Source organism: Podarcis tiliguerta, assembly GCF_965153285.1.
Source record: "Podarcis tiliguerta genome assembly, chromosome: 2".
Lineage (NCBI taxonomy): Eukaryota > Metazoa > Chordata > Lepidosauria > Squamata > Lacertidae > Podarcis > Podarcis tiliguerta.
Window position 1 is genome coordinate 16,462,599 of NC_139535.1, and position 25,521 is coordinate 16,488,119.

The 25,521-nt window shown below is 43.5% G+C and overlaps 1 protein-coding gene and 2 long non-coding RNA genes across 3 annotated transcripts in view; 1 reads left to right on the forward strand and 2 right to left on the reverse strand.

Annotated features, from left to right (window-relative positions):
• LOC310672941 (uncharacterized protein) overlaps nucleotides 1-25,521 on the reverse strand; it is a gene marked incomplete at its 5' end in the record, with an annotated part of 173,689 nt that overhangs the window by 136,629 nt on the left and 11,539 nt on the right. Inside the window, one exon of the mRNA XM_083430624.1 lies at nucleotides 19,747-19,887. Within this exon, the coding sequence (XP_083286750.1) occupies nucleotides 19,747-19,887 (141 nt within the window). The remainder of the gene's footprint in view (nucleotides 1-19,746; nucleotides 19,888-25,521) is intronic.
• Nucleotides 20,303-22,455, forward strand: LOC310671204. The gene is made up of 2 exons (XR_014507892.1): nucleotides 20,303-21,052; nucleotides 22,350-22,455. It is a non-coding gene; the product is annotated as an uncharacterized lncRNA (long non-coding RNA).
• Nucleotides 23,293-25,157, reverse strand: LOC310671221. The gene is made up of 2 exons (XR_014507909.1): nucleotides 24,671-25,157; nucleotides 23,293-24,275 (listed from the first exon to the last, which is right to left on the reverse strand). It is a non-coding gene; the product is annotated as an uncharacterized lncRNA (long non-coding RNA).

The following is a 25,521-nucleotide window of genomic DNA, read 5'->3' on the forward strand; positions in this document are numbered from 1 at the left end:
CACACACACACACACTCAGACACACACACAGAAAAACGTTCCTCTGCATGCACACACAGAACACACGAAAAGCCCTGTAGTTTGATCAAGCCCATCTAGTCCCGCACCCTGTTAGAATCGTAGAATCGTTGAGATGGAAGGGGACCCTGAGGGTCATCTAGTCCAACCCCCTGCAATGCAGGAATCTCAGCACTGCCTCCTCATGGTGGCCAAGCCTGCAAGGAGGATGGGAGCCCAAGAGCATCTCTCCCCTCTGGCGGCTTCCGGGAACTGCTATCAATTAAGCATAATAATATTAATATTAAAACAACCTTATTTATACCTGCTCATCTGGCTGGGTTTCCCCAGCCACCAGGGCAGCTCCCAACAGAATTTTTTTTAAAAAACCAATGAAACATCAAATATTAAAAGCTTCTCCATACAGGGCTGCCTTCAGGGCTGCCTTATAAAAGTCAAATAGATGTTTATTTTGTTGACATCTGATGGGAGGGCTTTCTACAGGGCAGGCACCACTACCAAGAAGGCCCTATGCCATTGAGTTGATATATAGAGCATCTATCCTAAATTTGTCAGCTTCTGTCAAAGAAACAGGATCAGGAAGTTCTTAATGTCTGATAATAATAATAATGATAAATTTTATTTATACCCCGCCCTCCCTGGCCTCAGGGTGGCTAACACCAGCAAAATTACAGTAAAAACATAATGGGGAGGCAGAAACCAATTTAAAATACAAATTTATTTAAAATGCGGCCTCATTTTAAAAGCAGCCCATAAATCAAAACCATTAGGGGAGGGAAAAATAAGGGTCAAACTGAGTCCAAACCAAAGGCTGGGTGGAACAGATCTGTTTTGCAGGCCCTGCAGAAAGATGTCAAGTCCTGCAGCGCCCTAGTCTCTTGTGGCAGAGCGTTCCACCAAGTTGGAGCCAGTACTGAAAAGGCCCTGGCCCTAGTTCAGACCCAATCTAATCACCTTGAGACCCGGGACCTCCAAAATGTTGTCATTTGCGGACCTTAAGGTCCTCTGGAGGGCATACCAGGAGAGGCAGTCCCATAGGTAAGTGGGTCCTAAGCAGCATAGGGCTTTAAAGGTCAAAACCAGCACCTTAAACCTGACCCTGTACTCCACCGGGAGCCAGTGCAGTTGGTAAAGAACTGGAGCCTCGCTGCGGCATTCTGCACCCGCTGGAGTTTCTGGGTCAGCTTCAAGGGCAGCCCCACATAGAGTGAGTTACAATAATCAAGCCTGGAGGTGACCGTTGTATGGATCACTGTGGCCAGATCAGGGCGAGAAACGTAAGGGAACAACTGCTTAATACAGCAGAGATGGAAAAATGCCACCTTTGCTGTGGCTGCAACCTGCGCTTCTATGGAAAGGGAGGCGTCAAAGGTTACACCCAAGCTCTTGACAGAAGGCCCTGGCACTACTTGAGCCCCCGCAAGAGATGGGAGTTGGCCCCCCAACCACATGTAGTCCCGACCCTGCCAGAAGACCTCTGTCTTCGAAGGATATAACTTCAACCGGCTCCCATGCAGCCATTCAGCCACAGCTTCCAAGCATCTGGTCAGTGTGTCCAGGGCCAAGTCTTGAGGCTCCGTCGCGAGTATGCTGTCTGAGGTCCCGCTTCATTTTCCGGAGCTCCTTGGCAAACCAGGGGGCCCAGTTTCGGCGGGGTGGCAGAGGGCGCTTAGGTGCGATCTCATTGATGGCCGCCAAGAGCCGGTTATTCCAGTTCTTGACAAACTCATGCAGGGAGCCGGCTTCTCACTTCTGTGTGAAATGTTTTTCCCTGATGTTTTCCACACCCTTGGCACATTAACATCATGTGCAAACCAGGTAAGTGTAAAGAGTGCCGTTTCAACCCAAACGTGGTGAATATTTTATACAGGAATCAGTTGGGGCAGCAGACATGCAACCGCACCCCTCTAGACCTCACTTAGCACCGGAGATGAGATTGGCAACCAAGATTTACAAAGCTGAGGCATCTCTGTCCTTCAAGGACACTAGTCATACCAGGAGTTAAATGTGCTTCAGGTTGAGCGTTTTCAGGTTACGCTCCGCGGCAACCTGGAATTAATGTACCGTGTTACTTCCGGGTTTCACCACTTGCGCATGCACAGACGCTCAAAATGACGTGACGTGAATGCGCGGAAGCAGCGAATCGTGACCTGCAGGCTCAGGTTGCGTTTGATTCAGGATGCAAATGGGGCTCCGGAACGGATCCCATTTGCATCCAGAGGTACCACTGTAAACCACTTTAAACAGTCATGGCTTCCCCCAAAAAATTCTGGGAGCTGTAGTTTGTTAAGGTTGCTTGGAGCTGTTAGGTATGGTTGCCATATTTTGAAGCGGGAGCCAGTGTGGTGTAGTGGTTAAGAGCAGTAGTCTCGTAATCTGGGGAACCGGGTTTGAGTCTCCGCTCCTCCACATGCAGCTGTTGGGTGACCTTGGGCCAGTCACACTTCTTTGAAGTCTCTCAGCCCCACTCACCTCACAGAGTGTTTGTTGTGGGGGAGGAAGGGAAAGGAGAATGTTAGCCGCTTTGAGACTCCTTAAAGGGAGTGAAAGGCGGGATATCAAATCCAAACTCTTCTTCTTCTTCTTCTTCTGAAGAGCAAAAAAGAATCCTTATGAGGACTCTCATTTTAAATATCTCTACCATATGTAGGCTATAGAAACTATAGAAGCTATATTGCCCGGGGGGCGGGGAAGAAAAGAGAAGAGGCAATCAAGTCTTAAACCATGGCAACCCTTAAAACCCTTATTTCCCTCAGAGTTACAATTCACCAAGTTCTCTGTGACAAGGAATAGACAGTGAAGCCACTCTACATATTATCTCTCTGGGAGGGGAACAGGGAGTCTCCTCTTAGCAAACTACAGCTCCCAGAATGCTTTGGGGGAAGCCATGACTGACTGAAGGGGTAGTAGAGGGATTTAAATGTGGCGTGGATGTGGCCCTCGAGGGAGAAGGCAAGCAATCAGGAGGAAAGTGGGAACACAATGGAGCCCACGGGGGCCATTTTGCTCAGCAGCCTCCAGTGCCATTGTGTTCCTCCCAGGGAAACACAGCACCCGTCCCCACTGCCTGCCTTCTGAGATGTGGGGTCCCAAGGACAGCTTGTGACACAGCGTTGTAGGGCAAGGCTGTTTCAAGGGAAGGTGGGAAAATGCATTTCTGCCACATAGCAGCCTGGACGGGCAGAATTCATTGCCCGTCCTCTGGAAGACAAGGCCTTGAGAAAGATTCTTGCCAAGATGGCGGTCTGGCAGTGGATCACCTGCCACTCAGACCCATATATACCTCCATGGGGTTAACTCGCCCCCGCCCATCAGAATTAATGAGAAAAAAATCATGATGATTTATGTGATCTTTGAATCAAGTCTACTCACAGGCAAAAGCGGGCTGGGAGGGGCAGGGGTTGATTCTAGGATTAAGTCTCCTGGGTCTACCTAGCAATGGTTGATATTTGCTTTAATTTGTAACTCAATGCCTTGAACATCCCACTGGCATTTCTTTTTAAATGCTGATAATGTTTTATTGCAGGTTTTTTATGATTATTTCGGTATCTCATAGTTAACAAAGTATTTTTATACATATGAAGAGCAGATCTTGGATTGACAAAATTATGGTTTGTAAAGTAAAAAGATTTTTAAAAAAAGGTTTATCTCTGTTCTGAAAAAAAGGTTTATCTCTGTTCTGAAATCCGCTTTTAAAGTAAAGTGTGTCAATATATTTGGGTTTGTTTATAAAGCAGAAGCGACTAGCTGTTCCTGGAAGCCCAAAAATGAGCTCTATATTAACAAAAGTTTTACCTATAATTATTCATAATGAAAAGTTGTAAGAAACGTGAGATTTTCCACCCTTGATCTTTTGAACTACAACCCCCATCAACCTTGGCCATACAGGCTGAAGCTTATGGGCGTTGTTGCCCAACATCTGAGCAACCCCATGTTGGATATCCCTGCTCGAAACTTTTTTTATTTAATTTCTATTCCACTTTATATTTTCAAGAAAAACCTCAAAGCGGTTAACAGAATATTAAATCAATAAAACATAAATAAAACAACCTGAAAAATGTGAAATATAGAATATACAGTCAAAGCAACATAACTGAAAATTAAAATATTATCTTAAAGATTTCAAAATAAAACATTACAAAGGTCGATTACAGAATTCATATTTAACATATTAGAGCTATGAGAGAATACATATTTAACATAGTAGGGCTGGGTGAGTCTGGTTCCCATCCCTTTGGCCAGGTGGAAAAGACCTTGCAGGGAGTGGTGGACTTTACACCTCACAGCCGGGCGATGTTCCTCCGGCCTCATGAGCAGCCTCTTTAATGGGACCCAAGTGTGTTTAAGGCTGCAATTAACTCAATCTTCCCTAGATCTACTTTCAGCAGAAGCATGTGCCACTCCCACTGCCCATCTTCAAACTCAGAGTAGCAACCACATGTATCCCGTAGGCGCGCTTGGCTCTTCCTGTTCAGCGTCACTAAAACTCTCCTCCCCCCACCCCCTCTCACGAAACGACAGCCTCCTTTTAAGCTCCCTGACAGTTATTTGCTATTCCTCTACCATTGCTCTCACAGTGCATGTGCAACACACACGCTTTGCTCTAGGGCCTCCTGAAGCATCTTACGTGCCAAGGGACGCTCTCCTGCTAAATGCACGCTCACGGATTACAGGCGCGTACTCGGGAGAAACACGAACTAGCCTTGCACGGAAAAAGCATCCCCTCTACTTCTCTACCCCCTCCCCTCCCCCAGCCTAGTCCCACACTTTCTCCCCTAAACCAAAACCTAACCAGGGACCCAGCTGAGGAGAGCTGCACCGAGGCATTAGTGGGAAAATCCCCCTCCCCTGATTCTTCCCAGGAGCAGCAGGACTGTATAGATTTGGAAAAGTGATTTGCAGAGGAACATAGTTCAGAAAGCAGAAGCTGGGAAATACTGGATGGGGAACAGCTTGCAGAAGAAACTCTGGAGGGGGGGGAGAGTTAACAGATTCAGTGTCTCTGGAAAGCATCCATCCGCTCTCCCCAAGGTCAAGGAGAGCAGCGAAAGTGGCAGGACAGAAAGCACAGAGGGAACGAGCTCAGATTACGAGACGCAGAAGTGGCAGGGGTGACTAGGGATGTGAGGGACTGGACCTCTTCATTGGGAGCACCGCCATTCCTAGAAGACGGGTTCTTTATGCCCTTGCTGGGATCATTAAAGTTTCTAACTGGTAAGAAGACTCCTTTTCCTTTGTTCTGCTTATCTACGACCAAGGGGGAAGGAAGGCAATTCCCTGAAGCCTGAAAGATGCTGATCCACAAGACAAGGGCAGCGCATCATTTGTGCAGTGATGGGTGGAGTCAAAACTCAACAGATTCATCACACACCTTGAGCATTCCAGATTCACACTCTCCCCCCGGATAATCTAGGAACAACTTGCAACTTCTTTTGTACATCAGGTATATGTGACCTTCATTACTTTAATACATATATATGTGTATACAAATTTAAATACAAACACCAAAACATCACACGGGCTCCATGTATTTAAAATTGATTTCTGCCTTTATGAGTTTCTTGACGTAAATTAAATAGTGAACATTGAGTGCAAGGTTGCATACATTTATATGGTTTTTAACCTGTGTGAATTTGCTTAGGAATATTAAGGTCTCCACTCCGTCTTAAGCTCTTTCCACATTCCCTACATCTGTGGTTTCCTCACAAACAAGATAAGGGAAACATCGGAAGTAGCAGGAATAAAAATTGGTGTAAAAGAATATAAATTAAAGGCTTACGCCGACGATTTAGTCATATCCCTCGAAGATCCAGTAGGTGGCATCGGTAAAAATTTAGAAATATTAGAAGAATTCGGGAAAGTATCTGGTTTCAAACTAAATAAAATTAAAACTAAGATGTTAACAAAGAATCTGGATGAAGAACAAAGAAAACAGCTAGAGTTACAAACAGGAATAAAGGTTGTGAAAAAAGTAAAATATTTGGGTATCTGGATTTCAACGAAAAATATAAATTTAGTAGAAAATAACTATATTAAGACCTGGAATGAGATAAAAAAAAGATTTAGACACATGGTGTAGGTTAAAGCTATCCTGGTCAGGAAGGATGGCTGTAATTAAGATGTGTGTACTGCCGAGACTGCTGTTTTTATTTCAAAACATTCCTGTGATCAGAGGTATCACGAGGTTTAAAGATTGGCAGAAAACCCTGTCCAGATTCATCTGGCAGGGGAAAAGAGCAAGAATTAAATTTAAAATCCTCACTGACCGTAGAGAGAGGAGGGTTTGCTGTCCCAAACCTGAAACTATATTACGAGGCGTCGTGCCTGTGTTGGATCAAAGAATGGATTACTGTAAACAATACCGACCTGTTAGATTTAGAAGGATTCAACACCAGGTTTGGCTGGCACGCTTACTTATGGCAGGATAAAGGGAAGATACATAGGGGTTTTTCAAACCACATTATTAGAGGAGCGTTACTGGAGGTATGGGACAGAAACAAAAGATTTTTAGAAAAAAGCACCCCATGGTGGTTATCACCCATTGATATTCTAACGATTAAAAAAACCAAATATGGAAGAGCAAAGATGGACCTATGAAGACCTCCTGGTTAGATCGGATAAAGGTTGGAAGATTAGAAGATATGAGGATCTAAAAGATAAGCTAGTAAGTTGGTTACAATTCCATCAAATAAACGCTTTATGGAACGAACATAAAAAGATAGGAATAAATGAGAAAAAATCGAAATTCCAGGTGGAAATAGTGGAAGGAAACACCAAACTTTTATCCAAAATGTATGGTCAACTATTGGAATGGGACACTAAAGATGAGGAGGTGAAGGAGGTTATGATTAAATGGGCTATAGACCTGGGATATAATTTAGAATACGATAGATGGGAACAACTTTGGAAAATAGATATGAAATTTACAGCCTGTGTGGGACTCAGGGAGAACATGGAAAAAATGATGTATCGCTGATACATCGTCCAGTAAAATTGGAAAAAATGTATAAGACCGGGGACAAGAAATGCTGGAAGTGCAAAATAAAAGAGGGTGATTTCTACCATATGTGGTGGACATGTGTAGAGGTAAAAAGGTTCTGGGGACTTATTTATGAGGAATTAAAAAAGATCTTGAAATACACTTTTCCCAAGAAACCTGAGGCTTTTTTGTTAGGTATGGTCGGTGAGGAAAAAAAAGAAGATAAGACAATGTTTCAGTACGCAATGGCAGCAGCCAGAATATTGTTGGCGCAGAACTGGAAAACTACCAACATTCCAACAATTAAAGAATGGCAGATCAAATTATTTGAATATATAGAATTAGCAATGATGACACAAAGAATCAGGCATCAAGAAAGTAAAAAAACTTATTAATGATTGGAACAAATTCTTAACATATACAGAAAAAAACTTAGGTAATATTAAAATTACAGTAGGTGATATATAAAATCTGTGAAGTGGAGATATAGAGAGAATGGAGACCGCAGAAAGGTAGGATGATTAAATAACCTAGACCGGGATGAAGGGAAACACCTTTCTTTTTGATCTTTTATATTTTTTCTTTCTTTTTTCGGTACTACTTGTACATTATGATTTCCTCTTGGATCTTCTATTATGTATGTATGTATGATTTGTTTGGAAAAACTTAATAAAAAGAAAATGGAAAATAAAAAAAGTATTTAAAATTGATTTCTGCCTTTATGAGTTTCTTGACGTAAATTAAATAGTGAACATTGAGTGCAACGTTGCATACATTTATATGGTTTTTAACCTGTGTGAATTTGCTTAGGAATATTAAGGTCTCCACTCCGTCTTAAGCTCTTTCCACATTCCCTACATCTGTGGTTTCCCCCGTGTGAGTTCGTTGATGTATTCTAAGGACTCCACTTTGACTGAAGCTCTTTCCACATTCAATGCATTTAAATGGTTTCTCCCCCGTGTGAGTTCGTTGATGTTTTCTAAGGTCTCCACTATAACTGAAGCTCTTTCCACATTCAATGCAATTAAATGGTTTCTCCCCTGTGTGAGTTTGTTGATGTATTCTAAGGTTTCCATTTTGACTGAAGCTCTTTCCACATTCAATGCATTTAAATGGTTTCTCCCCTGTGTGAGTTTGTTGATGTATTCTAAGGTTTCCATTTTGACTGAAGCTCTTTCCACATTCAATGCATTTAAATGGTTTCTCCCCCGTGTGAGTTCGTTGATGTATTCTAAGTGTTCCACTACGACTGAAGCTCTTTCCACATTCAATACATGTAAATGGTTTCTCCCCTGTGTGAGTTCGTTGATGTTTCCTAAGTTTTCCATTGTCACTGAATTTCTTTCCACATTCAATGCAATTAAATGGTTTCTCCCCTGTGTGACTTCGCTGATGTATTCTAAGGGCTCCATTATAACTGAAGCTCTTTCCACATTCAATGCAATTAAATGGTTTCTCCCCTGTGTGACTTCGCTGATGTATTCTAAGTGTTCCACTACGACTGAAGGTCTTTCCACATTCAATACATTTAAATAGTTTCTCCCCCATGTGAATTTGTTGATGTATTCTAAGGTCTCCACTATGACTGAAGCTCTTTCCACATTCAATGCAATTAAATGGTTTCTCCCCTGTGTGACTTCGTTGATGTATTCTAAGGGCTCCATTTTTACTGAAGCTCTTTCCACATTCCATACATTCAAATGGTTTCTGCCCTGTATGAGTTCGTTGATGTATTCTAAGTGTTCCACTTTGACTGAAGTTCTTTCCACATTCAATGCATTTAAATGGTTTCTCCCCCATGTGAGTTCGTTGATGTATTCTAAGTGTTCCACTTTGACTGAAGTTCTTTCCACATTCAATGCATTTAAATGGTTTCTCCCCCGTGTGAGTTCGTTTATGTTTTCTAAGGGCTCCATTTTCACTGAAGCCCTTTCCACATTCAATACATTCAAATGGTTTCTGCCCTGTATGAGTTCGTTGATGTATTCTAAGTGTTCCACTGTCACTGAAGCTCTTTCCACATTCTATGCATTTAAATGGTTTCTCCCCTGTGTGAGTTCGTTTATGTCTTCTAAGGTCTCCACTATGACTGAAGCCCTTTCCACATTCAATGCATTTAAATGGTTTCTCCCCCGTGTGAGTTCGTTGATGTTTTCTAAGGGCTCCATTTTCACTGAAGCCCTTTCCACATTCAATACATTCAAATGGTTTCTGCCCTGTATGAGTTCGTTGATGTATTCTAAGTGTTCCACTGTCACTGAAGCTCTTTCCACATTCTATGCATTTAAATGGTTTCTCCCCTGTGTGAGTTCGTTTATGTCTTCTAAGGTCTCCACTATGACTGAAGCCCTTTCCACATTCAATGCATTTAAATGGTTTCTCCCCCGTGTGAGTTTGTTGATGTATTCTAAGTGTTCCGCTACGACTGAAGCTCTTTCCACATTCAATACATTTAAACCGTTTCTCCCCCGTGTGAGTTCGTTGATGTATTCTAAGTGTTCCACTTTGACTGAAGCTCTTTCCACATTCAATGCATTTAAATGGTTTCTCCCCCGTGTGAGTTCGTTGATGTATTCTAAGGTCTCCACTATGACTGAAGCCCTTTCCACATTCAATACATTCAAATGGTTTCTGCCCTGTATGAGTTCGTTGATGTATTCTAAGTGTTCCACTATGACTGAAGCCCTTTCCACATTCAATGCATTTAAATGGTTTCTCCCCCGTGTGAGTTCGTTGATGTATTCTAAGTGTTCCACTTTGACTGAAGTTCTTTCCACATTCAATGCATTTAAATGGTTTCTCCCCCGTGTGAGTTCGTTTATGTTTTCTAAGGGCTCCATTTTCACTGAAGCCCTTTCCACATTCAATACATTCAAATGGTTTCTGCCCTGTATGAGTTCGTTGATGTATTCTAAGTGTTCCACTGTCACTGAAGCTCTTTCCACATTCTATGCATTTAAATGGTTTCTCCCCTGTGTGAGTTCGTTTATGTCTTCTAAGGTTTCTACTTTCACTGAAGCTCTTTCCACAGTCAATGCATTTAAATGGTTTCTCCCCCGTGTGAGTTCGTTGATGTATTCTAAGTGTTCCACTACGACTGAAGCTCTTTCCACATTCAATACATTTAAACCGTTTCTCTCCCGTGTGAGTTCGTTGATGTTTTCTAAGGTCTCCACTACGACTGAAGCTCTTTCCACATTCAATACATTTAAACCGTTTCTCTCCCGTGTGAGTTCGTTGATGTTTTCTAAGGTCTCCACTACGACTGAAGCTCTTTCCACATTCAATGCATTTAAATGGTTTCTCCCCCGTGTGAGTTCGTTGATGTATTTTAAGGTGACCACTACGACTGAAACTCTTTCCACATTCAATGCATTTAAATGGTTTCTCCCCTGTGTGAGTTTGTTGATGTGTTCTAAGGTTTCCACTATGACTGAAGCTCTTTCCGCACTCCATGCATTCAAACGGTTTTTCCCCCGTGTTAGTTCGTTGGTGTATCCTCATTTTCCCATAGTGACTAAAGCACATTGCACATTCCACATTCCCCGAATTTAAATGGCTTCTCTCCCTTCCCACTGATTTCACAGACAGCTCCGTAGAATTCTGACCATCATTTTCCTCACCTGTTTGGGGCAGAGACAGAATCCTGTTAGACGTTTGGGAAAGACAAGAAAGGAACTGAACACACGTCAATCCCCATGTGCACCTTCTCTTATTTTCACTCCCTCTCCATTTTCAACTGTCTCCATATTCCAAATTTTTAGTAATGCAGATGAGATAATGGCAAGAGAAACCCATGATCACTCCATTCACACTTAAGAAATGATCACAGGCTCCAATAGCAGTCTCTCCTATGAGTAAGAAGTATAACTGAAGTGTTATGCCACATGCAAGTGTAAAATTATTGCAACATATCAGAACCTTATAACAGCCTGCTGCATCGGGCAAAGACCCACCTAGTCCAGCATCCTGTTCTCACAGTGGCCAAGCAGATGCTTGGGGGAAACCAGCAAGCAAGATTTCAGCCCAAGAGCCCTCTGCCCTCCTGTGCTTTCCAGAAACTAGTATTAAGAAGCATTATTGCCTAGGTCTACGATGGCAGAGCACAGACACCAGCCTAATCCCTTTTTTCAAGATATCAAAGTTGCTGGTCGTCACTGTGTCTTGTAGGGTGGAAGTCCATAGATTAACTATGCTTCTGTTTATTCATCTTCTGCAGCCCATAAAGGCTCATAAATGTATTATGGCTTAAGCTTTTGTGAGCTACAGTCTGATATTGTGGAATCTTGACTAGGAAAGCTGGTGCCACTATAAACCCGTGAGTCTTTTTATTGGGTTTTTGTACTTATTTTGAACTTAAGTCTTAATCTGCAAAGGACTTCTTCGAATACTTGGGTGGCCCTTGAATGTAGAAGAACAAGGCACCTTGCTTGCATCTGGATCCCCTGGGAGAGGCGGTGGATCCAGGGATTGTGAATGAACAAGACCTCTGCCTTCCGTGCGGTGGGAGTGGGGTGGGTTAAAAGTGGTGGAGAGACCTCCCCCTCCTGTCCTTTTGGGAAATAGGATCTTTTGCCGTGAGTAAACAACTTAGATGGCAAGTTCTCAAGAGAAGCACTTTGGAGCCCTGCTTGCTCATGCTATCTGTGTGTGCATGTCTGTCTTTGGACCTAGAAGACAACATACACTAGTGGTCAAAATTGTGGAAACCTTGGAGAAGGTGTTTTTCTGGGGTTTGATGGCTCATAATACCCCCCTTTTTGGGAGTAATACCATAAAATTATATATCAACGGAAAGATACAGTGGTACTTCAGGTTACAGACGCTTCAAGTTACAGATGCTTCAGGTTACAGACTCCGTTAACCCAGAAATAGTACCTCGGGTTAAGAACTTTGCTTCAGAATGAGAACAGAAATTGTGCTCTGGCGGCGCGGCGGCAGCAGGAGGCCCCATTAGCTAAAAAGGTGCTTCAGGTTAAGAACAGTTTCAGGTTAAGAAAGGACCACTGTAATTTAAAGTACCACTGTAATTTAAAGTAGAATGTAATACAACAACTTTTAGGAAGGATCACGACATAAATAAGCAGGACATTTGTCAGTGTGTTATGTGATTGCTATCAAGTTGGTTGGGGTTTTTTCCCCCTTTCATTTCGTGAACTTGCAAAACGTAATAAAATTAAACAAATGGCACAAAGAGTTGACTTGGTGATTATGGGCTTCCGGTCTGGATGGTGGAGGAAATGGTGTCACCTGGGCGTCATCCGAGTAAGGCGGAGCCTTTAGGGGGATTTCAGGCGACCAAGGGGAAGTTTTAGGGCTAAAAAAGAAAAGTCCTCACAAAACTCTGCAGAAGAGTAGGGCTCCAACGGGGTCCAGCTGAGCCCCAGGTCTTCTGTCAAACCGGCTCCCGCAACTGCATCAGCAGCGGGTGGGGGAGGGGAAGACGGTCAAGGTGGGCTGTCGGCTCCAACGCACACATGAATATCCAAAGCCTAAAAGCCGCTCTCTGAAGTGACAGATTTTCTGTTATAAGGTAAAATAAAAAGAAGCTTTTGGAGAGGAATTAAAAATATTTGGACTTAAATTTCAACTTCAAAGTGAGAAGTATTAAAAATGGAAGCCGTGCTTCCGCTATTCAGGGGAGAACCCCTGAAGAGACGTTTTGTGAATAAGATGAAATGAGATGAATGAGATGAAAGCCCCCCCAAATCTACATTACAGCCTCTGAGTGAAAGCAAATGTATTTTTAACCCTAAAATTCATGCTTTGCTGAAAGAACAGGATTTGTAAATAGTTGCCTCTAAGTTTTGACAAGCTCTGCGGTTTGAATATCCAACACCTTGGAAATTTTTGAGACATCCACCAAAGTCTGGCAGGATTAGACCCTGTGTAGCTGGAGGGGTGATAAAAAAGGAAAGTGGCCAACATATAGAGATTTGTTAATAGAAGAGGAGAAAGGTTTGAAATTTAAGTTATGAAAACTTGAAAGGTACTTTACAAAGTTGGTTGCATCACAGACAAATTAATGAGAAATTTAAAGAAGATAATAAAAGGGGGCTCAGCTATACTATCTCAAACTTTCAAAAGGAAATTGTGGAGGGAAATACCAAATTATTGAAGAAAGCATATAACATTTTGCTATATGGAGAGACTTTAGATGAGAAGGTAAAATCGGCCTAAATAAAATGGGCTCCGGATGTTGGGCTTAATATACAGTTGGAGGAATGGGAAAGTTTATGAAAACAAATGTAAAGTTTACAGATTGTATATCATTAAGAGAAAATTACAGTGGTACCTTGGGTTAAGTACTTAATTCATTCCAGCGGTCCGTTCTTAACCTGAAACTGTTCTTAACCTGAAGCACCACTTCAGCTAATGGGGCCTCCTGCTGCTGCGCCGCAGGAGCACGATTTCTGTTCTCATCCTGAAGCAAAGTTCTTAACCTAAGGTACTATTTCTGGGTTAGCAGAGTCTGTAACCTGAAGCGTCTGTAACCTGAGGTACCACTGTATTTGAAAATGATATATAGAAGGTATAAAGAAATGAACCAACATGGCGCCGAGGTAAGACGCGGTTACCGGTGCCCTTCGGATTGCTTTTAATCTTCTTTTAATTCCTTATATTTTATCTTAACTGACCTATATTTTTATCTTAACTGACCCAGTCAGTCTTTGAAGCATTTTATAATTGCTGCAGCTACATGCTATGGAAACTTTCTGAGAGATTTGGCCCTGCTCCAGATTGCTGCAGACTACTCCTTGTTTCTCTCTTATCAGCGGGTCGGCCTCGGCTGCTAAAAGAGAAGAGAACGCCATTATCCTAATTGGAGAGAGGACTCAGTGGTCTTAACTATTTTATTTGTGTGTTAAATCTTATGTTATTTTAAGAATCGTATAATCCTTGGCCGGAGGAAGTATGGGTCAGAACAAACGCTTGAGAGACTTTGACGAGCCCCTATCATCCCCTAAACCAAAAATATCAAGGTTGGTGCCACACCGGAATAGAAGAGGGACTGACAATGCTGAGCATTGCTTTGCGGTGGAAACCCAAAATCGCTTCCAACCTCTAATTGATTTGGAAGCCACACCAACTTCGACGACTTGGGATTTTTTAAAAGTAAAGCCTGTAAAGGAGAATACGAAAGAAAAACTCTCATCACAGGATGACGGTTTAACACCTGATATGGGGGAGTTCCCCAGTTGTGAGCAGTTACACTTAGTAATTAAGACCCTTCACTGTATCTTCAAAAGGCTGGACGAGGTATCTTCACAATTATCCAATATCTTGCTGAAAGTCGAAAAACTTGAATCAATAACACAATCTTCAGTTCGTGAGGTCAAAAACTTATTGCCTCACCCCAATTCAGATAAAAGAAAGGAGACTAAAATTAAATATATCTTAAATTCCCAATTGAATAATCAGATATTAACTCTGCAACCCAAGAAAAGTTGCCTTTCTGTCAGGTCGGAAATAGGAAGATGGTCATCACTAGAAGGGGCTAAAGACTGTTTAAGCAAACTTTTAAAAATTAAGAAACATCAGATTGACCTTTATGCGGTGATGCCCCTGTTCTGACAGACCAACTTCTTGAAGGTGATACTTGCGTTCCACTCTGAAAAGATACCATCTATTCTTGTTAGGTGGAAAACGCTTTTGTCCATGGCTGATATCGTAGCAACGAGGGTTTTTGCAGATAGCAAGATCAAACCCCTTCTAAATAGGTGTCCTGGCAGTGAGGACATTAGGACAAGAGACTCTGCCTTACTTCAAAATACTGCCAGGCCCCACTGCGATGATTCTGCAGCGTGTCATTCTCGACCAATCTCGATACCCTCTCAAACAGCCATATATGAGGACGGAAACCTGCAGACTGCCCTTGATGAAAGGGAATTTATTGATTCGTTCAGAGCCCTCCCTCCGAAAGAACAGTCGGTGATGATGCAAAGATTTGACACGCTTAAATCGCAGCTTTTGCAAGTCCAACACAGAGGGGAAGATACTAATGATGCTTCAAATAACCCCACTTGGGTTCACCGGACAGAAGTGGTCGACCTTCTTCAGCTCAGCCCCACTGTGAAAGCAAAAACCATCGTGCAAGACTCAAATCTTCAAGTTGTTTCTGCCCCCAGTGCTATTCCACGAGACGACCAGGCTCTGCCATCCTCATTTAACCTTCATCTACATCCACCGGCCAATACACCTAAGGACGAAACTGATTCAAATCCTTCTTTAACTCACTCATCTATGCCAGAGCTAGAATCTTCTCCAGTTTCGACCAGTTATAGAAGTAGTCCACAAGTGATGCCCCTGAGAGAGTCTTCTATAATTACCGCCCCCGTGATGTCACTTCAACTACCTTCTTTAAAGGAAAATGTCACACTTCGGGACCCGTCGTCGGAAACGATTGAAGACCCGATGGGACGCATCAATAAAATCATCCTAATGCCTGATGATAAATCTGCTAGAGGGTCTCCTCCGACGGACTTAATTTCTCCCTCTCTGGGTATTTCTCTGTCAAGTTGTACAAAGAATTTCGAAATGAAGAGACATCCTGTTAAGGGATCTACTTCTAGTAGATCATCCCAGGTGTTCCAACATTCGAACCAAATTGTTAAAAATTTTAATTTGGAGGGTTCCTCACAGCCACCATCTTCCCAATGTAAAATAACTGATTTTTTTGTTACATCTTCCGTCTCTCCCAGAGAGTCTGCCCCTCCTTCGCTTTGACTGTTAAAAGAACAACATAGAAGTCCCCAGCTAGCAGTCCTAAATTGGAATATTGCTGGCTGGAAAAGGAAAAGATTAGATCCCGAATTTATGTCCTATATAAACTATTTTCAGATAATCCTTTTGCAAGAAACATGGGAAGAAGATAAAATAGATATAAATGGCTTTGAACTGATATCACTTCCAGCTGTTGTTGTTGTTTAGTCGTTCAGTCGTGTCCGACTCTTCGTGACCCCATGGACCAGAGCACGCCAGGCACTCCTGTCTTCCACTGCCACCCGCAGTTTGGTCAGATTCATGTTTGTAGCTTCGAGAACACTGTCTAACCATCTCGTCTTCTGTCGTCCCCTTCTCCTTGTGCCCTCCATCTTTCCCAACATCAGGGTCTTTTCCAGGGAGTCTTCTCTTCTCATGAGGTGGCCAAAGTATTGGAGCCTCAGCTTCACGATCTGTCCTTCCAGTGAGCACTCAGGGCTGATTTCCTTAAGAATGGATGTGTTTGATCTTCTTGCAGTCCATGGGACTCTCAAGAGTTTCCTCCAGCACCATAATTCAAAAGCGTCAATTCTTCGGCGATCAGCCTTCTTTATGGTCCAGCTCTCACTTCCATACATCACTACTGGGAAAACCATAGCTTTTACTATACTGACCTTTGTTGGCAAGGTGATGTCACTTCCAGCTAGTCCCTCCCAAAAAGGTGGCCGGTCCAGATGTGGTCTTGCAATCGCCATATCGCTTAAAATGAGCGCTAAACTCTCGCTAGTTCAGACTTTTCATCCTTTTGCCTTTACAGGTCTGATTTCAAGCGGAAAATTCTCCCTATTAATCACCAATGTTTATCTTCCTCCAGGTGGTCTTATATCGGACCTCCATTATAGATGGGATTCTCTGTAAGATCATTTATTGGCATGTTATGCTATGTACCCTAATATTCCATCGATAATGGGTGGTGACTTTAATGCACGTACAGCCGCCAATTGGGATGGGATAATCAAGGCCAAGTGGTGGGTACCTCCCCCCTATCCAAAATCTGATTTAATCTCTTCTACATCAAGAAGATCTAAGGACATCAGAGTGAATGAGGCGGGAGTCCTTCTTTATCAATTGGCCATTCGTATGAATTTGAACATTTTGAATGGCAATTGCCCTCCGGACGTGCCAGGTGAATTCACTCATTTGGGCACAACATCAAATAGTGTCCTAGACTACCTTCTAGTTTCAGAAGGCCTATTCTCAAACTTCTTTTACTTTAAAGTAGACAATGTACAACTCAGTGACCACCTACCTCTAGCGGCCAAGCTAATGATTGACTGGCACCCGGTTAGCGGTTCACATCCAATTCATGTAGGTTTAAATGCCGCAGCTCAAGTAAGAAGCATTAAATGGTCTATGAAACAGGCCCCAAAATACGCAGAATTCTTCCAGAGGAATATCTCCGAACCCCTTATTGTTTCAGTGGCGGAGTTGTCTGAACCAAATAGGATATTGGAGTGGTTCTCTCACCTCTCTGCAGATTTAACTAACTTCTTTACGATGCCGACTCACCTGGTTAACCGAGATCAACCCAGGGGCGGTGCACCTTGGTTTGATTCCAAATGCAATCAAGCTAGACACTCTCTCTGTTGTATCTACAACAGATATAAATCCTCTGGAGCTGAAACTCTTCCCCCAGAGTACTTGCAGGCCAAAATTGCTTACAAACAGGCACAGAAGTCAGCCAAGCAATGAATGGCAGCTAAGACGTTGGCAAGAACTGATTGCTGCCTCTAAGCACCGCAGCTCTTGTGGTTTTTGGAATTTAATCAACAAAAGATCGAGGAAATACCCATTGACGGTTATACCAGCCCCGACATGGGAACAATTTCTAAGAAAATATTTCTCCCAGTTATCTCTAACACTCATTCTGATACTCTTTCATGTCACTTGCCCATATGGCCAGATACTGACCCGGAGGAAAAAGTTGATTTAATTGCTAAACTGAAAACTGGTAAAGCCCCAGGGCCCGATCTGACCCCGGCGGAAGCTATTAAACAACACCCAGCATGGTGGGCCAAAATTCTTGCAAAAATCTTTGATGCAATTAATGCCACGGGCCAGATACCTAGATCATGGAAGGAGTCCATCATAATTCCTATATATAAAAAAGGACCACCAGAGGACCCAGGAAACTATCGTAATATCAGTCTATTATCAATCATCGGAAAAATCTATACTCGCTTCCTGCTAACCAGACTAACCAAATGGGCCGAAGATTCCAATCTGATAGGCCATGAACAGGCCGGGTTTAGACCAAATCGTGCTACTATGACCATGCAATAATTCTATATCATTTGGCGCGCAAGTATTCTTCCCCCACTCATGGTCTTCTATGTGCCGCTTTTATAGACCTGAAGGCGCCTTTTGACAGTATCTCTAGAGAGCTGCTATGGGGAAAATTGGCAAAGTGGGGCATAGATAAAAGGCTGTTGTGGCTTATGATCAAATTACATGAAGGGACGGCCGCTAGGGTGAGGTTAACACCTGAGGGCGATCTCACAAACTCTGTACCAATAAATAAGGGGGTACGACAAGGGTGCATCCTTGCCCCCTATCTCTTTAACCTCTATATTAGTGACATGAGAACTCCCCTAGTTGAGGCCCAAACCACCATTCATGCACCCAGGCTTGCAGACTAGGCATTCTGCAGCTGTTAAAGAACATAGCGGATGCCTCAGTTGAAATTAATTATAATAACAAAGTATTAGAACTGGGTTTTTTTCCATTCATTTTTTGCTATTGAACATCTGCCCAAGTGATTTTTAAAGAATAGTTTTTTTAGCCTTGATTTACAAGCAAGAACTATTTTAAAGAGGTAGCAGCCTAGATAATTTGTGGAGTGGGCTGAGAGGTTTTTTCCCTTTTTGCAAATATATCTCTTCAGCACAGTGTCTGCCAAATACATTTTTGTTCCAAGCAAGCCATCAGAATTTATTGCCTGTCCTCTTGCTTCCATCTAGTCAATTCTGTTCCAAAGGATTCTTGATTCAAAGCCCTGCCTGGGTTGTGGAAGACAAGGCCTTGAGAAAGATTCTTGTCAAGATGGCCATCAGGCAGTGGATCACCTGCCTCTCAAACCCAAATATACTTCTATGGGTATATTTTAACTCGCCCCCGCCCATCAGAATTAATGGGGGGGGGGAATATCATGATGATTTATGTGAATTTTGTTTTTAATAATTTTTTAATTAAATTTTACAGTTTTATAGACAGCATAATCATCATAAACAATTCACTATTAATATACTTCGTAACTGTATTTCAGTTCAACAATTACTTTGAGAAGATACATACTCTGTTATGTGCAAATGGTTTTAGATACCTATTAGGTAGATAAATTACCATGCAGCCTATATTCAACACAAAAAACAGCAACAATGACCTCCAGTAGCTTAGGGCCTCATCAAACCTCAATCCGGCCCTGCCCCCACTACTTTATGCAAGGAGTTCAAGAAACAAAGAGCTGCTTTGGAGAAGGCCTCAGCCCTTCCTTCTTCCTGCCAGGACCCCCCTGCCTTTGTTTTCCTCGCCATCTTTTCCGCCTTCTCCCTCTGCCATCCAGCAATCCATGTCCCCATCTCCTCTACAAAACGGAAGACTTGGATGTTTGGATGTTTCTGGTGTTTCTTATTTTCTTGGAAGCCGCCCAGAGTGGCTGGGGAAACCCAGAAAATGAGGGGGGGGGTATAAATGTCATTTATTTATTTATATAATTATTACTATGGCGAGGCTGGTCTGCAATGCCCAACCGTCTCCCCTTTCCCGCCTCCTTCCCTGCAACTCCCTTTGCACCAGATCTGGGCAGGAGGAAGCTTCTCTCTTTCCACAACGGAACCCCCTCCTCCCCCCCCCTTCAAGGCGCCATTAAGAGAAACAGCTCCCTTTCCTCCCTTCTCTTCTTCTCCCCGTCCCGGGGCTTCTCATCCTGGACCCCCACCCCTTGCCAAGCCCCTTCCCTCCTTCCCAGCCGCTGGCTTTGCACTCACCCGAAATCTTGGAGATGGCGGCGACCCTGGGCAGCGGGGGCGGGAATGGGAGCCCCCGCCTGGGAGGCAGGATATCTGCGGGAATAATTGTCAGGGGAAAGCCTTGCAGTACCCAGCCAATGGGGAGAGAAGGGAGGGAACCTGGGCTTCGAGTATAGGGAACAGATGCTCGTTGTCTTGTGGGTTAAAGCCAGAGAGTGAAGCTCCTAGAGAGAGAGAGAGAGAGAAAAAGAGGGTGGGGCTGCTCCATACTGACCTGGGAAAGGGGGCGCGGCTTAAGCAGAACAGCTGACCCGCCCCCTCTGCCATCCTCCACTGTCTTTGTCCTGCAAGGAATCCAGTGAGTGCAAAGCGCCTCGGGGTGCAGCAAGCTTTGGCGGGGGGGGGGGTTGTGCAATGCAATACCCATGGAATTGGGGTTCGGGGTGGAGAGAGAGCAGGCAGGGAAGCGGTGGGTCAAGTGTGGGGGTATTGCAGCTGATTCATACTGGTTGCAAATAAGAGACAGGGGGCTCTTCCTGAAGGTTCTCTCTCTCTTTCTCTCCACACACACACACACACACACACACACACACGTTCGTCTGCATGCACACACAGATCACACGAAGTGCCCTGTAGTTTGATCAAGCCCATCTAGTCCCGCACCCTGTTAGAATCATAGAAACCTAGAGGTGGAAGGGGACCCTGAGGGTCATCTAGTCCAACCCCCTGCAATGCAGGAATCTCAGCACTGCCTCCTCATGGTGGCCAAGCCTGCAAGGAGGATGGGAGCCCAAGAGTATCTCTCCCCTCCGGCGGCTTCTGGGAATTGCTATCAATTAAGCATAATAATATTAATATTACAACAACATTATTTATACCCGCTCATCTGGCTGGGTTTCCCCAGCTACTAGGGCAGCTCCCAACAGAATATTTTTTAAAAACCAATGAAACATGAAACATTAAAAGCTTCTCCATACAGGGCTGCCCTCAGATGTCTTATAAAAGTCAGATAGATGCTTATTTCCTTGACATCTGACGGGAGAGCATTCCAGAGTGGGTACCACTACCAAGAAGGCCCACTGCCTGGTTCCTTGTCATTGAGTTGATATAGAGCATCTGTCCTAAATTTGTCGGCTTCTGTCAAAGAAGCAGAATCAGGAAGTTTTTAATGTCTGATGTCTTATTATGTTTTTATATTTTGCTGGAAGTCATCCAAATTGCCTGGAGAATAACAACAACAACAGCAACAACAGTAATTATACCACTTGTTCAATCTGAAAATTTATTTGTACCAGTGCATTTGGAAGCATCAGAATAACTTGCGGTAATATATTCATACAAAAGCTTTGCTCCCGATTCATTGCAATCCTATCGGCTGAATTTGATCCGAGTCCTGGGATAACTCAGTTGGTAGAGCATGAGACTCTCAGGGTTGTGGGTTCGAGCCCCACCTTGTCAAAAAGATTCCTGCATTATAGGGTTTTCGGCTAGATGACCCTCTTGGTCCCTTCCAACTCTATGATTCTGTGGTCTATGAACCTCACTTATTCACAATGAGGGCGCCACCACAAATTTTTATTAAGCAATTTCTTGCATAATAGGAGTTTGCCTTTGTAAAATTGGAGAGCGAAAGGAGAAGGAATCTCAGGGTGGGCTTTTTTTGTGGGGGACATTTTCTGGTCAGTGGGCAGGAGGAGCTTGGGTCTGTGGGATATGAAATTCATAGCAGTCAGGTACAACATTCCTAGTGGACATGCTAGGGGATGCTTTGTGCCAACCAGAAGAAAACTTCCTGTTTCCTCCTGAGCTGGGACAAGCGCTTCCTCTACATGTGATTTGAAATAGGTGTGGCCTATTCTGGGTGGAGGAGCACAATGCTTCTTGTGCTTCCTTCTAGATGTAGATATAGATATAGATATATAGATATAGATATATACTTTTGTAACTTAAGCCTGCCTTCAGAAATCTAATTGTGAACTGAATGAAAATGAATAAACTACTTTTATATTGATTTTAATAACATTGTCTTGTCTACACTTCTAAAGAGGAATAACAAGGGATCTTAGCAGGAATCTTAAATAGCGAGGCTCAGATGAGCCTGCAACAAGCTTACCGCTGTGCAAATTTGAAAAGGAGAATGTTTGAACTATGCTAAGATATAGAACTTGTTAACGCAAGTTAGTATGGATATCATCAAAAAATATATCCTCTCCTGGCTTTCTAAACATTCCCACAGGTCACTCCCTAGCTAGAGATCTGCCATCCCCTTGTCGCGATCCAGATTTGGGTCTCTGCCTCCTGGGATTTTAGACACACACGGTCACCACATGTTGACTGCAGCAGGCGATGGCTCTCTCGCATGTGTGAAAAGCCATTGGGGGTCAGTCTCAAACCCCACAGAGATTGGGCGTTGCTTTGACGAATATCCTGCAACCGACCACCCTCCTGAGCCCTCTGGTCTCTCCCACTGCCAATAAAAATAAAATACTTGTTTACCTGACGTTTACACAAAAACTCACATACTATAGAAATGAATGAAATGTGTATTTCTTTCACGCTTTCCTTCCCTCTCTCTTCCCACTTTTCTTCCCTGCCCCCCAACCCTATATTGCCTAGAACAGTACTGTCTCACTCTGAATAGGACTGACTTGTTTGAAGGATTCTGTGACTTGAAAACAGGGACTCTGGGTGTACCCAAGAATTTAATAAAAACATTTTTAAAAACAACAGTCTCCCTCATCCATTAACATTCCTCAACATAGCTTCATTGGAAAGCCATGGAATGTGATCCTGCAAAGGGCCAGTCTAGGTATTAGGGCTGCCACTTTTTTTTGCACCTAAGAAGCAGACAATATGCGGTAAGTAAGTAAGACGTTTTGGGTTGTAGTTGAGGAAATTTCCTCTAAGCCCCCAAACATACTCTAGAAAGCACATAGATAACATGTATGCAGCAGGTTTACTATCACCTTATAAGATGCCCTGTGTGAAGCAGTTACAGAAATCTCAGTATGGTGCCTATCTGTTATTGTGAAATGTGGCCTGCAGTACAAAATAACCCTTTTTGTGCAGCCTGGGCCTATGCATATTTATTTAGGAGTCCCATTCGGTATTTTAAGGAGCGGGATCAAGGGTTTCCTTGATCAGGGGTGACAATGAACAAATGGAGCCCACAATGGCAGCCTCCAGTGCTGTTTTGTGTTCCTCACAGGGCAACACAGCACTCGTCCCCACTGCCTGCCTTCTGAGATCTGGGACCGTTGCCATGGACAGCTTGTGTCACAGCGTTGTAGGGCAAGGCTGTTTCAAGGGAAGGTGGGAAAATGCATTTCTGCCATGGTCAAGGTTAGCTAACTGACTGGATTCTTGAATAATAGGTTTCATTTTGTTTTCACTCACTTCTGTGAGGCTCATGCCGTGTGTCATTACCGTAGGAAACAATTTTGGGAGCCCAGTTAGGCAAACGAAACTCATTCTAGCTTGACCCTTTTGTATCCCAATGCAGAGCACTGTATTCAGATTATTATTTTGTTGCCACCCTTCACTATAAGGCCCCACCCTCGGCAGTTAAAAGCGATATGATAATGCTATTAAAATCAGTTAAAATGATTTACATTCTTTATACAGAAAGAATGCAAGTAGGATGAAAAAAGTATCCTGGCAACACACTTCCCCCTGCCCAAAATCCAACATGAGACGGTCTCCTGCAGGCCAATATAGCAGGGCTCAGCAAAAAGCAACCATGGGCCTTGATTTATTTAAGAAACATTCTACTTTTCTGCTGCCATATCCTTCCCTTCTTCCATCACCAAACTCAAGGTGGTATACGTGTGGCCTCCTCCCAAGACCCAGGACTGCTTAGCCTAGGCAACAATATATCCTACAAGCCGGTGTCATTCAATCTTGGGTCCCTTGATGTTGTTGGAGTACAACTCCCATAATCCCCGGCGCTCTTAGTCAACAAGGACCCAACTCTGATGATCTCAGCCTTAGTCGGGAGCCTGCAAGTAAGTGGGGGAACCTCTGGCCCTCCAGATGTTGCTGAATTACAACCCCCATCAGGCTCAGCAATCGTCATCTATGGCTGTGGATGATGGGAGGTGGATGCTGGCATTGAGGAGAAGTTGAAGGCAAGGTACTCTCTCTGTCTCCAGTGATAAGCACCAGAGCAGCCTGTCCAGTAAAAACCTGGAAGAAAATGCTGAGGCACTGAGTGCTTCTGATCCAAAACATTACCTTTTTCCAGCACACTCCATTGCTATCCATCCCTCTCCAGTTTTCCATTCCTGCTGTCCACCACCGCCCCACCCCCACAGCCAGTTTTCTGTACCCACTGACCATGTCCAGTTCTCATTGTGTGGCTTTGGCTATCTTTTCCCCCCACCTAAAAATTTATTGGACATACGTAACCAATGGAGCTGCCTCAAGGTTACTGGTACCTCCCTCTCTTCCTTGGAGGAAGGGCTCCATTTTGGCCACATAAAGGCTGGCAGCTAGGAAATTGAATTGGCTATTTGTATATGGGATTTCCTCACAAAGAGAGGGTGGCTCTCACCTTCATGTCCTGATTGTGAGTTTTGCAGAAATGCCTGGATGGCCGCTGTCGGAGCCAGACAACTGATGGATGTCAGGCCGGCCCTGCATTCTTATCCCTTGCCCCAGGCGGTGATGGGAGGTGGGCCAGGAAATAAACATTTTTATACATATGAAAAACAAATCATGGATTGAGAACACAATGTTTTGTAAAGTTAAAAAGGTCTTTTTTATTAAAAAAAAATTATCTCTGTTCTGAAATCTGCTTTTAAAGTAAATTGTGTCAATATATTTGGGTTTGTTTATAAGGCAGAAGTGACAAGCTGCTCCCTAAAAGTGAGCTCTGTATCAACAAAAGTTTTACCTATAATTATTCACAATGAAAAGTTGTAAGAAACATGAGATTTTGCACCCTTGAGCTTTTGAACTACACCTCTCATCAATCTTGACCATATGGGCTGAGGCTTATGGGAGTTGTTGCCCAACATCTGAGCAACCCCATGTTGGATATCCCTGCTCTATACTTTTTAAATTTAATTTCTGTACCGCTTTATAATTTTAAGAAAAACCTCAAAGCGATTTACAGCATACTAAATCAATAAAACATACCGTAGTTTTCGCTCCATAACACACATTTTTTTCCTCCTAGAAAGTAAGGGGAAATGTCTGTGCGTGTTACGGAGCGAATGCTTCCCTCCTCCGTGGCTCGCTTTGAAACAGCAAAGTGGGAGAAGAGCCGCTGAGTGGATATGAGAGAGGGACAGAGAGCCTGCTTTTTTAAAGGACCAAAGCGGGAGAGGAGAGGAGCCGCTTACACGAGTGTCCGGTTGGCTCCTTTAAAGCAAGCACGCTCTCTGTCCCTCTCTCCTCCACACTCCGCTTGCTAAATAGCAGGAAAGATTTTCAGCTCGCTAAGCCGGGGGGATGAGCCGGGGAGGAGGGAGAGAAGCAGAGCCTGCTTGCTTTAAAGGAGCAAAGAGGGAGAAGAGAGGAGCCTTCTCCCCTTATACCCCTCTTCTGCATTATTAGCAGCATCCTTCTCCATACACTCCAAGAGTGCTCCTTGTCCCTTGAGTGCTTTCCTTCCCTCCCCACTTAAAATGTGGTTACAAAGCATAGCTCCACATGGATCCTCAGGATTTTTGCACTGGGTCACCCCAAATTCACCATCAGATCACATAGCATGTCCATGGCTACAGTTTGCACAAAAGAAATCACGCACCCGCTGTTGCCTAGGGCCGCAGTGGTGCAAAAACGCGGTTA